This window comes from Protopterus annectens, chromosome 5.part0, assembly GCF_019279795.1.
Source record: "Protopterus annectens isolate FY-2018-M chromosome 5.part0, PAN1.0, whole genome shotgun sequence".
Classification (NCBI taxonomy): domain Eukaryota; kingdom Metazoa; phylum Chordata; order Ceratodontiformes; family Protopteridae; genus Protopterus; species Protopterus annectens.
In genome coordinates, this window is record NC_056735.1 from 1,102,112,538 (window position 1) to 1,102,128,128 (window position 15,591).

The 15,591-nt window shown below is 41.7% G+C and overlaps 1 protein-coding gene across 1 annotated transcript in view; it reads right to left on the bottom strand.

The window, feature by feature from the left end:
* The window catches only part of REV1 (REV1 DNA directed polymerase), a 4,137,464-nt gene that overhangs the window by 1,239,373 nt on the left and 2,882,500 nt on the right, over positions 1–15,591 (bottom strand). Inside the window, exon 15 of the mRNA XM_044071967.1 lies at positions 1,587–1,689. Within this exon, the coding sequence (XP_043927902.1) occupies positions 1,587–1,689 (103 nt within the window). The remainder of the gene's footprint in view (positions 1–1,586; positions 1,690–15,591) is intronic.

Genomic DNA, 15,591 nt, shown 5'->3' on the forward strand with positions numbered 1-15,591 from the left:
ATACAGAATGGGAGTCAGTGATAGACATCTTCTGGCTGGATCTAGTACACTTTTTAAAGCCTGAAGGCTTGGTTTCTTTATGCTCTTTGGACATGCGTAAATCACAGAGCAAACACACCAGCAAACAAAAAACTGCCACAACAACTATTTAACACACTAAATAATTACGGTATAATTATATATGAAACAAACTTTTTTTTTTTTTTTTTTTAATACAGAAAATTCAGCAAGGAAGAGAAGAAGTTAGGTAGCCCTCTAACTTAAATGGGCTAATGCTCCCTTTCTTCAAGTAGTAGGAAAGAAAAATGATTAATATTCAACAACAACAAGATGCCCTCTAACTTAAATGGCCTGACGCCTTTCAATTTTTGTTAACAGCAGCAAAATTTAACCAGGACAGGGAGAAACAAGGCCCAACAAAAAATGATGGCCTGAAGCAACAACAATAACCATTGTTCATATGGTTATCATAGGGACAAAATAATAGGCAAACATCTCTCTAAATTTAAGAAAGGCAAAGATGCTGCATTTCAATCTAAATCCAGGCGATTTTTTTGAAGTTCCTTTTGTGGCAATTGCTCACATTGTAAAGTGATATTGAGAACTAAGTCATTCACTTTGGTTAATATGTCTAGGGTGTTTAACATCAGACACTTGATTGCGTGTACAAGTGAATGGGTAGTTTATTTAGTGGTGTGTCAGTGTGGAATGTTCTATGTGGGACAGACTTACAGACCCTTTAAACAGAGACTTGCACTACACTTGAGTGACATCCAATGTAAACGTCCAAGAAGTGCCCTATATAAACATTTGTTGAACCATACTACTTGCCCATTTTGTTATTGTAGGTATTGATATGGTGGTGAGAGATGGCCTGTCTGACAAACATAAACATAACATTCTTAACCATAAAGAGAACATGTGGATTATTTATTTGGGAGCAATGTTTAAACCTGGTTTGAGTGAGCATGTTTAACATTTCACAATAGCTTCTGTTTTGGGTCATTATTTATTTAGATATGTGTTTTTGTTTTTTAGTTGGAATTTGGTTTATTGTGAGGCTGTGTCTTTAAAAGGGATACTATATATTGCCCGATACTTAGTACTTCTTGGTAACGCACTGACGCCGCCATAGGGCGAAAATGGTCAATGTTCCTTGCCATTTTCTGTGGACAGTGGTTTGTTCCTTGCCATTTTTCATACAGACTATTTTCCGTGCATTAAATTAAACTTATTATAGACCAAACAATTTTTGGGGATATTTGTGGTTACTGGTGCTGGAGCCTGGGAGCTGGAATTATTACTTGGTTCTCCATTGCACCTTATCGTTACAGGCACCAGTTTTTGGAATGAACTATATATTTATATATATATATATATATATATATATATATATATATATATATAAATACATACATATATATTACACACACACACACACATACATATATATATTCTTTATAATAAAAAAAAAATTAAAAATGTTTCCACAAATAAACAGATTACTAAATGACATTACAATATTAAAAAAAATACGATCAGTGTATGGCAACTACATTTAGTATATACAAGGTTAAAAAACATACCCCTCTCACATCAGCTATATTCAGTTTCATGGTATAGAACAAGTTGATAATTTCACTGCTGATAATTCTAGCACTGTCAGTTGCATGCTCCAGAGTTACAGTCCTACAGACAGTAATAAAAACAGTTGTTAAAAAGTTAAAGCTAACACCAAGGTCACTTTAACATTTTTTACTTCCAGTAACAAAAAGAGAGGTCCTCTATGATATCTACAAATTAAATTTTATTACAATAATTTAATTTAGTTATTCATAAGTAGAAAAAGCATAAAAGGCCCAAGTGCCGATATTTTGATCCAACCTGTAAAAATCAAATTACGTAATGCATGCAAAATAATGGCAATTTAAGTCTGATATCTTAGAAGTTACAGGGCCTATATAAGATAAGAGAACATACAAATTATAGATTGTTCTAAATTTCCCTGTTTAATGTAATGTTCAGAATCAACCTGCAAAAAATCAGACTATATAGTATATACAAAATAACAACTTGTAAGTCTCATATCTTATACATTACACAGTCTACAAAAGTATGAGAAAATACAAATCACTGGCTGTTCTACATTTCCCTATTTGATAAAACTTGGCCTCAATGTCTTTCAAATTTTCTCTTAGTATCACATCATATGTTGTCTGGGAAGACTAAAGAATACTTGTGTAAAAAACCTTACCATAACCTTAGATGTCCTTCTCTTCCATGTTGCAGTATTCATTACTGTAGAGAGGTGGCTGCCTACAGCACCATACATCCGGCCAGTATACCAAAGTCTTTGGAAGGGGTACGTGCGACACTACATGTGTGCCATAAAGCGATGTTGGCTATAAATGTGACATCTGCACGTACCCAACTCAGGACTGACTGCCGCAGAAGATAAACCTAGTATTCCAGTTAGAAAAAACCTCAGAAAGGACCCTATAGGGCAAAGTAGTGGTTACTTCATGCCAGCTTCAATAGTGCTAGAATGGGGAAGTAAGCTCAACAACAAGTGTACAAGAAAAAAAAACTACCAGCTACTGAAAGAAGTATAATCCATCACCAAGCAGACACCCAAACAAGAATGTAAAGGAAAAAAGGTAAAGAGGGGAGGAGGGAGGGTTCTGAATACTACAACATGGAAGAGAAGGACATCTTAGGTTATAGTAAGATTTTACACAACTATTCTGTGTCGTTCTATTCTCATGTTGCAGTATTAATTACTGTTGGAAGAGTACCAAAGCTTTTAGGTAAAACACTGGGTTATAGTTGCTTTATGGTTTTTAATGATTTGAGATTCGATGAAATGAGTTTTCACTGAAATAAGTTTTCGACAATTTGATCTCGATGATTTGAAATTTGATGAAATGATAATTCGATGATATGAAGTGGAACCGGTTTTCCATGTGCAGAATGTAAGAGTAGCCAAAAAGGCTGGTTCAAAGGGAGGCACTGTAAGTTTTTCCAGTACAAAATTAAGGTCCCATGGTGGAGGAACAGGCTTCCAGGGAGGTCTAATATGCAGTACTGCTTAAAGTATTGTTTTACCTACAGCCTGGATGTTAAAGGTGGAAGCATAGGCAGACAAGCAGAGATTGCAGATAAATATACCTTTACAGACACACACATACATATATATATTCTTTATAATAAAATAGGGGTGGGAGGGTGGCCTAATGGTTAAGGTGTTTGCCTTACAAACACAAGGTACAGGGTTTGAATCTCACAGGGGATAACTGGCTAGACTTTAAATGGCTCGCAAGGGCAGTTAGCTTAGTACTAACCTATGAACCTATGAGAAGAGTATGATAATCCAGAATGCAGGAGCTCACACAAGTAGGTAAGGACCAAAGGCATTGGAACCACCAAAGGGTCCTGTTTATTCTTAGACCACCACCTGGAAAATCTTTTCCACTTTGCTATGTCATTTTTTCCAGTGCTAGGTTTCCTGGTCTCCTGCAGGACTTTGAGTACATCCTCTGAATATTGGTGGTGAAAAGGGATCAGAAGTTTATCAACCACAGGGTCAAATTCATATTTTGAAGCTGGGGATGTATCACAGATCCCTTGTCTTGTGTATGTAAATCGAACCTTTATGGTAACTTGTGGTGATTGCTCTTGGCTAGCTGAAATAGTAGAGGGAACCAATGCTGTCTTTGCCAAAAGGAGGTCACCAGTAAGATTTTTGGTTTGTCTTACTGAATCTTCAGTAAGACTTTTTGAATCAGAGATATAGGGGGAAAGGTATACAGGTACATTTTCCCCCAAGAGAAGAAGGTGTCCACCTTCCAGGCTTGTGGATGGGGTAGCCTGTGCAGACAAGGGGCATCTGTCTGTTCTGGAAGGAGGCAAACAGATCCATTTTTGGACTGCCCCATCTGTGTACAATGTCCAGAAACACCTCCCTGTGTAACATCCATTTGTGGGAGGGTGCCACAGTTCTGCTCAGCATGTCTGCCAGAACATTTTCTGAGGCTGGAATATGAACAGCCAGTAGGTGGACTAACAGTGTCCTGGCGAAATTCCAAATCTGTGTAGCTAAGGAGCAAAGAGGGTATAATTTTGCCCCTCCCTGTTTGTTGACATACCACAGTACAGTCATGTTGTCTCTAATGACTCTCAGTGTACCTGGTAATAGTAGTTGTTGAAAGGTCTGCTTTGTTAGGAGTACAGCTCTAAACTCCTTGATGTTTATGTGATCCTTTTGTCTGTCTGAGGACCAGGTGGCCTATGCCTTGCGCTGGCTGGAATGTAGATGCAGCAGTGCTCCCCAACTCAGGTCTGAAGCATCCGTGTAAAGATGCTGTACTGGTGTTGTAATTTGTAGGGGGACTCCCTGATTGAGAAAGATTGGGCGATCCACCACACAAGTTCCTTTTTCAGACATGGCAAAAGTGGGATGGTGGCATCTAAGGACTGTAGGTGTTGTCTCCAGAGAGATTTTAGACACCACTGAAATTTCCTCATGTGAAGTTTGGCCAGGGGTAGAAAAGGGATCAACAAAGCCATGTGTCCTAACAATTTTAGGAACTGTCTGGCTGTCAGGGTTAAGAGGGAAAACAGAGAGTGGACATACTGAGTCAAACTGCCTATCTTTTGCTGGGGAATAAAGGCACTCATCAATTCTGTCTGTGTCCTGCAACCTAGGAAGATTAGGTCCTGGCTGGGAGTGAACTGTGATTTTTGTACATTTAGAGTGAACCCACATGTTTCCAGGATGCTGGAAATCATTTGCAGATGCTGAGTTAGGGAGTGAGGGTCTCTGTGAAGGCTCAGAAGGTCATCCAGATAGGGATATATATGTATTCCCAGCAGTCTGCAGTGAGTTATCACAGGGCTAGACATTTTGTGAAGACCCTGGGTGCAGTAGAGAGACCAAAAGGTAAGGCAGAAAATTGAAAATGAAAAGAACCTATAGAGAAGCATAGGAATTTTCTGCAAGTGGGATAAATGGGTATGTGTAGATAGGCATCCTTCAGGTCCACAGAGACCATGCAAGCCAGATGTGGGATAAGGGGCAGTAAGGTTTGTAGAGTGAGCATCTTGAACACGGGGACCTTGAGGAACAGGTTGAGGTAGGGCAGGTCTAAGATTGGTCTCCAGGGACCATCTCTCCTGGGTACCAGAAACATCCTGGAGTAGAAACTCTTGCCTATGTGTTCTGGAGGTGCAGGCTGAATTGTGTCTTGTACCAGAAGTTGTTTTAGGATGGGTGGGAAAAGGGGTAGTTGAGAAGCTGGTGGTTGTGGGATGCCTTGGAAAGGTGGAAGAATCCATCAAGCCATAAAATGTCCATTTTGGATGATGGATAACACCCACTGGTCGTTGGTGATCTTTTGCCAGGAGGGGAGGGATAGGGTGAGACGTAGGGAAAGAAGGGTGTGGTGAGGCAGCTGAACTGAGTCACAGTGGGGGGAACTCTGTCTTGACCAGGTTGCCTCCGAAAGAAAGGAGTGGAGGTAGTACATGTTCTAGGGGTTGCTGGGCATCTAGAGTGTCTCCTTCCCCTAGTATGGCTAGCAGATGGAGTAGATTGTCTCCTAACAAAGGTAGCCTTTTGAGGATAGTTTCTGTGGTATCTTATCTGGGTATGGGAGAAACAAATAAATGGTTCAGATTCTGCAGTTCTTTTCCTTTCTCCTGAAGGGATTTTAAAAGCTCAGCAGAAGCAGTACCAAACAGAGCAGAGTTATCGAGGGGGGCATCTAACAGTCTGGCTTGAAAATCAAGTGGTAAAGGCTGTAGTCTGAGCCATTAATACCACTGAAGTACTGAACCAGTAGCTGCAGACTTAAAAGAAGCCTCCACAGCATCGTAACTACACTTGATGGAGTGTCTGGTTACCTGTGAAGCTGTGGAAAGGAGGGTAGTCAGTTGAGCCTTTGCTGGAGAATCAGTCGTCAGGAAGAAGAGAAGAGGCCTTAGCTAATGCATGCAGGACAAACCGTGCCATCTGTGTCTGGTAATTTAAAGCTCTAATGGTACGGGTGGAAGAGGTATACATTTTCTTTTCCTGTCTATCCATAAATCTTCTATCTTTATCAGTGGAGAAAAGAGTGGAAGAAGGTAACTGTCTAGAAGATCTGTCTGCAGATACTGCTACAGCAGCAGGATCTGCTGGTGGGTTTCTGAACAGGGACTGAGACTGAGGGGGGACTTTATAAAACCTGTCAGGTCTTTTGGATGCAGGGAGCTGGGAATCAGGAATCTGGGAAGCTGCTTGAAAAGCATCCAGAAAGGCTGGGAGTACAGGGGGAACAGCACAAGGAGCTGGCTGTTCCATTTGCAAAAGTTCAAAATGTCTTCTTTTAGTATCAGAGACTTCAGAAACATCCCATTAGAAGTGTTGTCTCATTAGATTAATAGTGTCCCCAAAAGAGAAGTCTTCACCAGGGGAGTCTGGACTCAAAGAATCTTCCTCTTGGACAGCAAAATCTTTAGGGGATTCAATTTGAGAGGAGTAGGAAAGGGAATCATCAGAGGAGGTATTCTCTTCAGATTCTTCTATTCTTCTAGATACTGACCTGAAGCTGGTGGATGAGGCACCTGGGGTTGAAAGGCCTGAAAGGCCTTAAATAAGTTTTGTGAGAAGACTTCCCACTCAGAAGTGCTGGGGGTTGTAGTATGTTTAAGTTTCTGCTTTCTTTTGAGAGAAGCAGGAGATTTAGAAGGTCATTGGGGTAGCTAGAAGGGTAGCGGTAGGCCTATCTGAATCCGGGAGCCATGGGTCCCTCTCGCCATCAAGGCCTGATGGCTCACAAAGCTCAGCAGACGTACTGTGGATTTCCATTGATCCAGTGTCCAATAAGGTTCTTGGCTCAGAGGGTAAATCCGAGATCCGAGGAGTTCCTGGGCTCTCACCCACCTCAGGAGACTCAACAGATTCCTGAGGTGCAGGTACAGTTTTAGGCCTAGTTCTCTTGGCCTTTTTTGGCGGCTCCTCGAACAAACCCGCAGCACCCTCCATAACTAAGGCCAGACATCGGAGCCTTTGGTTTACTAGGTAGATTTTTAAGGAAGCTAAACGACTTCTTAAGGTCTTAACAGCACAGGCTCATGCTCCTCGCCTAAACAAAAGACACACTGGTTGTTTGTGTCCTTGTATGGAAATCTGTCTTCTACAAGCACACTTGCCCTTCTTAGAAGTCATGAAAAGCTGGAATACAGTTAAACCCCAACAATAAGATATAAGAAAAAGGTAACTTATCTGTTATAGGACAGTTGAACGTTAAACAAGCGAAAACACCTCTAGCTGGCGATCGGACGTCTGATGATCACTGCAGCAGGAAAGTTCTGAGTTGGGTACATGCAGATGTCACATTTATAGCTGACATTGGTTTATGGCACACACATGCAACATCGCATGTACCCCTTTCCAAAGACATTGGTATACTGGCCGGATGTACAGTGCTGCAGGCAGCCACCATCCTACAGCAATGAATACTACAACATGAGAATAGAAAGACATCGACTCAGTGGAACACTCATTACTGTAAATCTTCATTAAGTTGGATTTTGTGTCATTCTCTTAAATAGAAATAATGTCAAAAAAATTAATCTACTAATAAAATGATAACATTTAGGATCTTGTTTCAGTTAACTACTGTACTAGCTATGGAGTTTGTCTGATTGCACATGTAACAGCCAAAAAAGGGTAGCTGGGAAACATTAAGTTTCTGTTTACTGAAGCTTGTGACTGTAATCCTTTTTTTACAGGACAGGGTGAGTTTATCCTGGGCAAACTGAATCTTTAATTTTAAAGTAGAAGTACACGTATGTTAAAATGAATTCTAAAGGGGAACCAAGAATGAACTGGATCTCAGACAAAGGTGATTCTGTTGTTCATCCTGAAAGAGATGAATACATACATTTACTTTTCAAAAGCAATTTACATGATACTGCCTCAAGTTGAGAATCTTGACTACCATCTCATTATCCTTGACAGATGTTTACAGAAACTTGCAAATGGTAAAACATCAAAGTTGTATGATTAAACAATAATCCACGACTGTGTGTGTGGGTAACTGAGGATTTATCCATGGTTGGCAAGGTCTGATCACCTTTTTCAAATAATGTCACTGTATTAAAATTCTTTAGCGGGCTTCTGGTAGTCTGGGGCACTCAGATGATGTACTTACTGCTCATGTGCTGATGGTATAGTTGGGCAGGTTACAAAGACAGCATTACACAGCATATTCTAATAGAAAGACTGGCTGTACAGTGACCAGACTTCTTCCTATTGGTTGATGCTTCATTAACAACGGGCATGCTGGCTGGGCTGTCCAGTCAGAATGTCTGTTTTTGAATAGTAACGGGCCTTTACTCTACATTAAAGATTCTAAGAAATAAACGATGAATGTAATCTTACTACAGCATTGCACCAACGTTTCCCTGAACTTCTTAGTATACGCCAACTGACGTGTCAGCCTTAATGCTATCACCATATACATATACGTTTGGGACTTCTTCTAAATCCTGAAATCCCACAAGACCAAAAGTTATTTTCACAGGATGAAAATAATGATCCTGGAGTTGGAGTTGGTATATATAGTTAGGGAAGGCTATGCCCCCCACATAGGTGGGTATTACATAGTCCAATGTGGTTCTGTGAAGTTTTGGGCAAGTGTTTACTTGCCCTTTGAAAAAAATCAGTCGTTTGAGATTTCAACTGTTCATACATTCAGTCTTGGGGGATTTCAGGATTTAGAAGAAGACCTATATATATATATATATATATATATATATATATATATATATATATGCACACACACATATATACATACACACACAGACTGATTTACTTATACTTTTACTACAGTCTTTTTTTTATATTTCTTATTAAAATATGTACCTTAAGCACAATAACAAGATAATGTATCTTTTAATGACAGCTGATTCTTCCATGGGCTTTGACTGATCCTGTTTCCCACAGAGCAGGGAGGACAGAATTGTTATTTTCAAAGAAGGTGCAAGACCTCTTTTATGTTGCTACCTATTAAACATTTTGCTACAGGAAATGTGCTTAGCTGGTCTATCAGAATCTGAATGTCAGTAGTCAATATCATCAAATGACATAATTTCTTCCAATAATAGTTATTTTACTTAAAATGTACTACCTTTTTTGCCTGTTTTGCTAAACCACATTACTGTAAATTATTGAAACCAGTTGCTGAACCAATTATATACACTGACATTTTGCTTTAGATGCATTTCTATCTACAAATCATGGAGATTCCATCCTAAACACATGCATTTCATACACTAACGTCTGGTCCTACAGAGAGAATCTATTTTAAAAAACTGAGCAGCCTATTTGTCCAATTTGGTGTGGTTTCAGCCAGAAACTAGTAGTCCATTGGCCGTTTTGGGCCAGTTCCTAGCTTTTTTCAGCCCCCTGCTATAAAACACGCTAAACGCGCGTTTTCAGCTTGTACCAACTCAGCACAGATCCTCGTGGTGGCCTGCAGAGTGATCCAAGCAGCAGAGAGCAAAAAGAGCGACTTTAACTGATATAAGTATTTTTTTGTGGCTTTCCCTCTGTTATAAACCTAGCGACTGCATTTCGCCTGTTTTGCTGCTACATCTATAAGAGTTTTCTGCATTTTTACTGTTTGTTGCACTTGAAGTATCTAATTGTTGCAAATTGTATCAGTAGGCTACACGCTAAAGTGCGCTAGCCGATTTATAGCATTTAAAGCATTTACTGTCTGTTTTTTCCTTGTTTCTGACAAAAAAAGAAAAAAAATATATATATCTCTTGTTTTCCCGCCTTACTGAACTAGAGTAGTCCAGTTTCAGAATTTGCTGATCCCTGGGCTTTGTTTTAGTTCCTGTTACTGTTACACATCCTTATTTGGAAGGAAGGAAGTTTCTCTGCTTACCAGTGGGAGTGGGAAGCACTGAGCAGCCTATTTGTCCAATTTGGTGTGGTTTCAGCCAGAAACTAGTAGCCCATTGGCCGTTTTGGGCCAGTTCCTAGCTTTTTTCAGCCCCCTGCTATAAAACACGCTAAACGTGCGTTAGCGCGGAGTTGCCACTGTAGCACACAAGAGCGGCAGCGGTTAATCAGGGTTAAACTATTCGGGCTACCTAAAGTCCACTCTTCAAATTTTCCCTTAGAACAGCTCTTCCTAGGCTGTACTGATAATCTAACTACCCTAATTCTATACCTAAAAAGCCTTGATCTACTTGATCCATAAGTGACTGTTCTCTATCCGGATAGCCTAGCACTTGCACCCAAAGTACTTTTTCTCTGATATAGCACTTTTTATTATACATAACATCCAACCAGCCTAATACCCCTTTTTCGATCATCCATATCCCTCGAAGTCTTTTCAAACCCACCTACACAAAAGTTTTTAACTTTTCATTCTAGCATGTCGCGGGGTCAGTTGCTTGTGTCCTCTCCTGCCCAGCTGATGAATCTTAGAATATTGAGGCAATGTTACAATTGCCTCATGTACACAGACAACCCTCTCCTTCTCCCACAAAACACAAACACATGCGAGAGATGCAAATATATAGCCAAACTGGAGGCTGAGCTCTCTCATCATAGGACTGGCAAGACCAGACAGAAGAAGGTGGTAACCACACACACCTCAAACCCAGTCTCACATAGCACTAGCACAACCTCATATCACACACACAAACACATAAGGACATACTCGGAGGCTCTGACCAAAAATCTACCAAAACAGCAGAGGCCACCAAAGCAGACACCCAAACAACTACCACCACAGACTAAGACATATGCAACACATATACCGCAAAGTCAGTGTGCCAAACAGTCACAGCCCCTAAGGCCAAACACAATGCCAGACACTCTTGTCATAGATGACTCCATAGTCAGACACACTGACGTCCCACTCACCAGATTGAGCAAGGAGAGGGTCACGGTAAGCTGCCTGTCGGGCGCTAGAATCCGCCACATAACGCAAGCACTCAGGTCACTCGACAGCAAGTACAAGTATGACTCAGTCATAGTCCATGCTGGTGTGAACGACCTGAGACGCACCTCCCTGGACTACATGATAAGGGACATAGAGGAGCTCTCTGATTATGTAGCCCAGGCAGGTATGACCCTGACCTTGAGCAGTATCCTGCCTTCACCAAGAATGATGCCACAGTACAAGATGATCAGTTTTAATAATTGGCTTAATCACTGGTGTCATTCAAAGGGGATCCAATGTCTGTCTGCCTGGGATGACATGCTGGACAAGCCACGTTGCTTCGCAAGGGACGGCTTTGCACCTGTCACCCCTGGACTTCTGGATATTGGCAAAGGCTCTTGCCACCCCCATAGTGCCTTTTTTAGGCAGGGCTCAAATTCTAAACCTACCACCCTAGAACAAAACAAAGGAAAAAAACTAAGGGTAATGCTGCTCAATGCCAGAAGTCTCAACCTCAAGATGCACGCACTCGAAGCCCTTCTCAGTATGGAGAACATCAATGTCTGTGCTGTGACTGAAACCTGGTTCAAGGCTCCTGAGAGCACCCCAGCACTATCAGGTTTCACCTCATATCATGCGTTCCGGCCCCAAAATCCGGACAACACCAAGAAAGGAGGAGGGGTGTCCATATTCATCAAAGACACCCTCACTTCCAGGTTGGTGGCAACGCACGATGCATCGGAGACCATCCAGGTGCAAGTAACCAAAGGCAAAACTGCTTTGCAATTTGTAGCATGTTACAGGCCACCCTCTCAAACTCAGGAACCTCACACGGCATTCCTGAAAACTCTGGAGGGGATAAATATAACCCCAAACACCATCATACTAGGTGATTTCAACTATCCGAACATAGACTGGGATCACTACTCAAGCCCCAACACTCTAGCCCAAAGGTTCCTAGAGTTCATAAACTCTAATGCCATGGAACAACTAGTCACCATGCCCACAAGAGGTGAAAACATACTGGATCTCATCATCACGAACATGGGGTCACAATGTTCCACACCAGAGGTATACCCTTCATTGGTGAGATCAGATCACAAACTAATCTCACTGGAAGTCCACATTCCGCCCCCACCCCAGTCAAAAAAGACCACAGTGAAGAACTTCTCTAAAGCCGACTTCACACTTCTTAGGACTGGTGTGGTCTCCTTCAAGGCCCCAGAGCCGGCGGAAACCATCACTAAAGCCGCTGAATCACTGACAAATGCCTTCTACCAGCACCTCCAGGACTGCATGGATCAGGCAATCCCAAACAAAACAAAGACCCTTTGTACCAAAGGCAGGCATCCAGTCTGGTGGACCCCAGCCATAAACAAGCTCTACAACAAAAGGAGAAAGCTACTACAAGATAGAGCAAAATCCTTAAAAGGGAAGACACCCTTGATCATTGTAAGTAAAAAACTAAGATCTCTCATAAAATCCTCCAAGGCAAATTTTGAAAGAAAAATTGCCACGGACTCAAAAGACAATCACAAGGCCTTTTTTAGTTATGTTAGAAACCTGGGAGGAAACTCCCAGATATGTTCAGAACTGGTTCAAAATGATGTAAAGATCACTGAACCTACGGACATTGCCAAAATACTGGCAAACAAGTTCAGTGCAAATCCCCCCCCCCCCCCAAAAAGGAGAAATATCTATACCAGAGGATTGTAGCCTCCCAAACATCTCAAATGCTCAGGTAAAAACAGCTCTCTCAAAGGCGAAAAACACAGCATCCATGGGACCAGATGGTGTCCCCGGTTGTGTGCTCCATGAGCTCATTGAGGAATTAAACCCACAGTTAGGGCAGCTGTTTAATCTTAGCCTCACCTCAGGATACGTACCCAGGGAATGGCGTACGGCTACTGTGATCCCACTACACAGAGGTGGTGCCTCCACCGACCCTGGAAACTACCGTCCCATCAGCCTGACAAGCCTGGTCTGCAAAGCTATGGAGAGGATCATTATGGAACTCATAAATAAAGACATAGGGGACCTGCAGACATTGGATCAAACCCAATTTGGCTTTGTCAAGGGCAGATCATGCCTTTTAAACTTGGTTGACTTTTTCGAAACAGTCACCAAGGCCATTGATAAGGGCAAGGCAGTCCACACAGCCTACCTTGACCTGGCAAAGGCTTTCGACACGATACCCCACTCGGGCATCATAGAAAAACTCACCAGCTTAAATGTAAACCCTTACGTCACAAGATGGGTTGCAAACTGGCTAAGTGACAGAACCCACAGGGTTAGAGTTGCTGGAGCCATGTCAGATTCCAAGCCTGTCACAAGTGGTGTCCCACAGGGCTCAGTCCTGGGTCCACTCTTGTTCGGCATCTACTTTTCAGAGGTACAGGCAAGCACAGGAGGATTATGGCTGACAAAGTTTGCAGATGACTGCAAACTAGGCGCCATAGTTGAAAACTCATCAGACACAGATATCCTTCAGAAGGGCCTCATAGAAACGGATAACTGGTGCCAAAGCCATGGCCTAAAGTTAAACGCTAAAAAATGCATAGTCATACCATTTGGGAAAAACAAGGTTGCCCCTAGCTACCATATAGGTGGCAATCCACTAAGCACAGAAGAGGTTATCAGGGATCTGGGGACCCAGGTTGATAGTAACCTTTCATTTGACACCCACGTTGTCAAAGTAGTTAGGAAGACCTTCTACAATGCCCACCTGATCATGAAGGGTTTCACATCTAGGACAAGGGAGGTCATCATCCCCCTGTACTCATCACTCATCAGACCGATGATTGAGTACAACGCCCCATTTGGAATGTATCTGACTCGACACCTGCAGCAATTGGAAAGGCCCCAGCAGTTCCTCACCAAAAGGATAAAAGGTCTCAAAAATATGCCCTATGCTGCCCGACTGAAGGAGCTCCAGCTCTACTCAGTCGCACATCTGCTCAGAGGTGACCTGTGCCTGACATACAAGGCCATGTCCAACCCGGAATTAATGAACATGCTTCACCTCAAAAAATCGAAATCCATCAGATCTACAAGAGCACGAGATTTGAACCTTGACACGGTCATAAATAGGACGTGCTGGAGGGACAGATTCATCACCCAGAGACTCCCTGTGCTGTGGAACAAAATCCCGGTACATGTGAGGCAGAGCACCTCGCTGGCCTTGTTCAAGAGAAATCTTGACCAATGGATGGGAGACCGCAGGTATACCCCAGGGATTACATCAGTGTCACTGCTTGACAGAGGCACAGCTAAATAATGGGCATAATATCCTTCAATCTAAAGGGGTGGCGTAAGCCACAAAACTCTGGGCTAGGCTTGTAAATGCCCTAGGGCAGATAGCCTAGTATGAACCTATGAACCTATATGAAACAATAAACACTAGGAACAGACTGGTCACAAAAACTGAATCATGTATGAGGTCAAAAGAAAGCAGTTGTCAATACACCAACAGAGTAAGTAACAGACACATTTGCAGTAAAACAAAGGGATTTCTAGGTAACTTCATGAAGACAAACAGCCCATTTTCTTACTCTACTGTAGGAACTGAAACCAGTGTGAGAAAGGCATTAACTCTTTAGAAAGGGCTGTACTGCCCTCTGTGAAGGGTGCTGTCCCTTAGAAATTGTGGAATATCATTTAGTTGTGTGTCAGGTGCCTCTACACAATACAGGAGGGAATTAAAAAAATCCAGCCACTTCAAGGAAGGATAAAAAAACATCTAGGACTTGTCAGAAAAATATGTATTAATGTGTGTATGCTTAGTGCTAATTAGAAGCTAAATAAGTTAAAACGTTTTTCATTCTATTTTATATGAACTGTTTTATATATAAATTGAGTTTCATATGAGACTGAAAAGATGCTTTTTGAAACTGCAGTGTGCTTTCTGAAACTTGCAAGATGCCCTCTGACCTAGTAATTGCTAGCACAGCAATATTCATGTTTATGCCTTTTGGAAATGTACTTGAGAAGAAGGTGCTTATCTGCTAGGTCAGGAGAGAATGAATGAACAATGCTATATCCTGTAAATGTAATGATTTTAAACAATCAGCTCTGTTCGAAGTATGAGAACATGTGCAGCTGCAGAAGCTTAGAGATTGTGTAGACAAAGGATTGTTAGAGAAATGAACTGCTTGCTTTGTGCTTGAATTAGCCATAGTACCTTGAATGGTAACATTGCATGTATCTAACCGGTGGTAGCCAAGGCCACGTTGTTTTCCTTGGGAAGTTTCTCACAAAAATTGATAAATCAGCAGAATTTTATGAAAGCAATTATTAGTAAATGACGATGACAAGACTTGTGATTATTTACGTCAGCTTGGTAGGCAATGTCTTATTAGAAAGTGTATAAAAATGAAAGTATTTCCTGTTTCTAGTTAGACAAACTCTGTATTAGCACGTTTTTGTCTCCTTGCTGCAAGATTAAAGTGCCTTAACTTTTTAAAGTATATTTTTCCTTTGACAGTTTGGTCCTTCAGACCAGAAACTACCTCTCACTCTAGGCCTAGGTCAGAATTGGGCCCGGTGGCATGTACCCGTACGGAGAAGCGGCCACCTCGGCTCTTCTGTTTTGAAAGACCTCTGACTGAATTGTCGTTCGAAAGAGGCCAGCCACTGTTTCTGATCT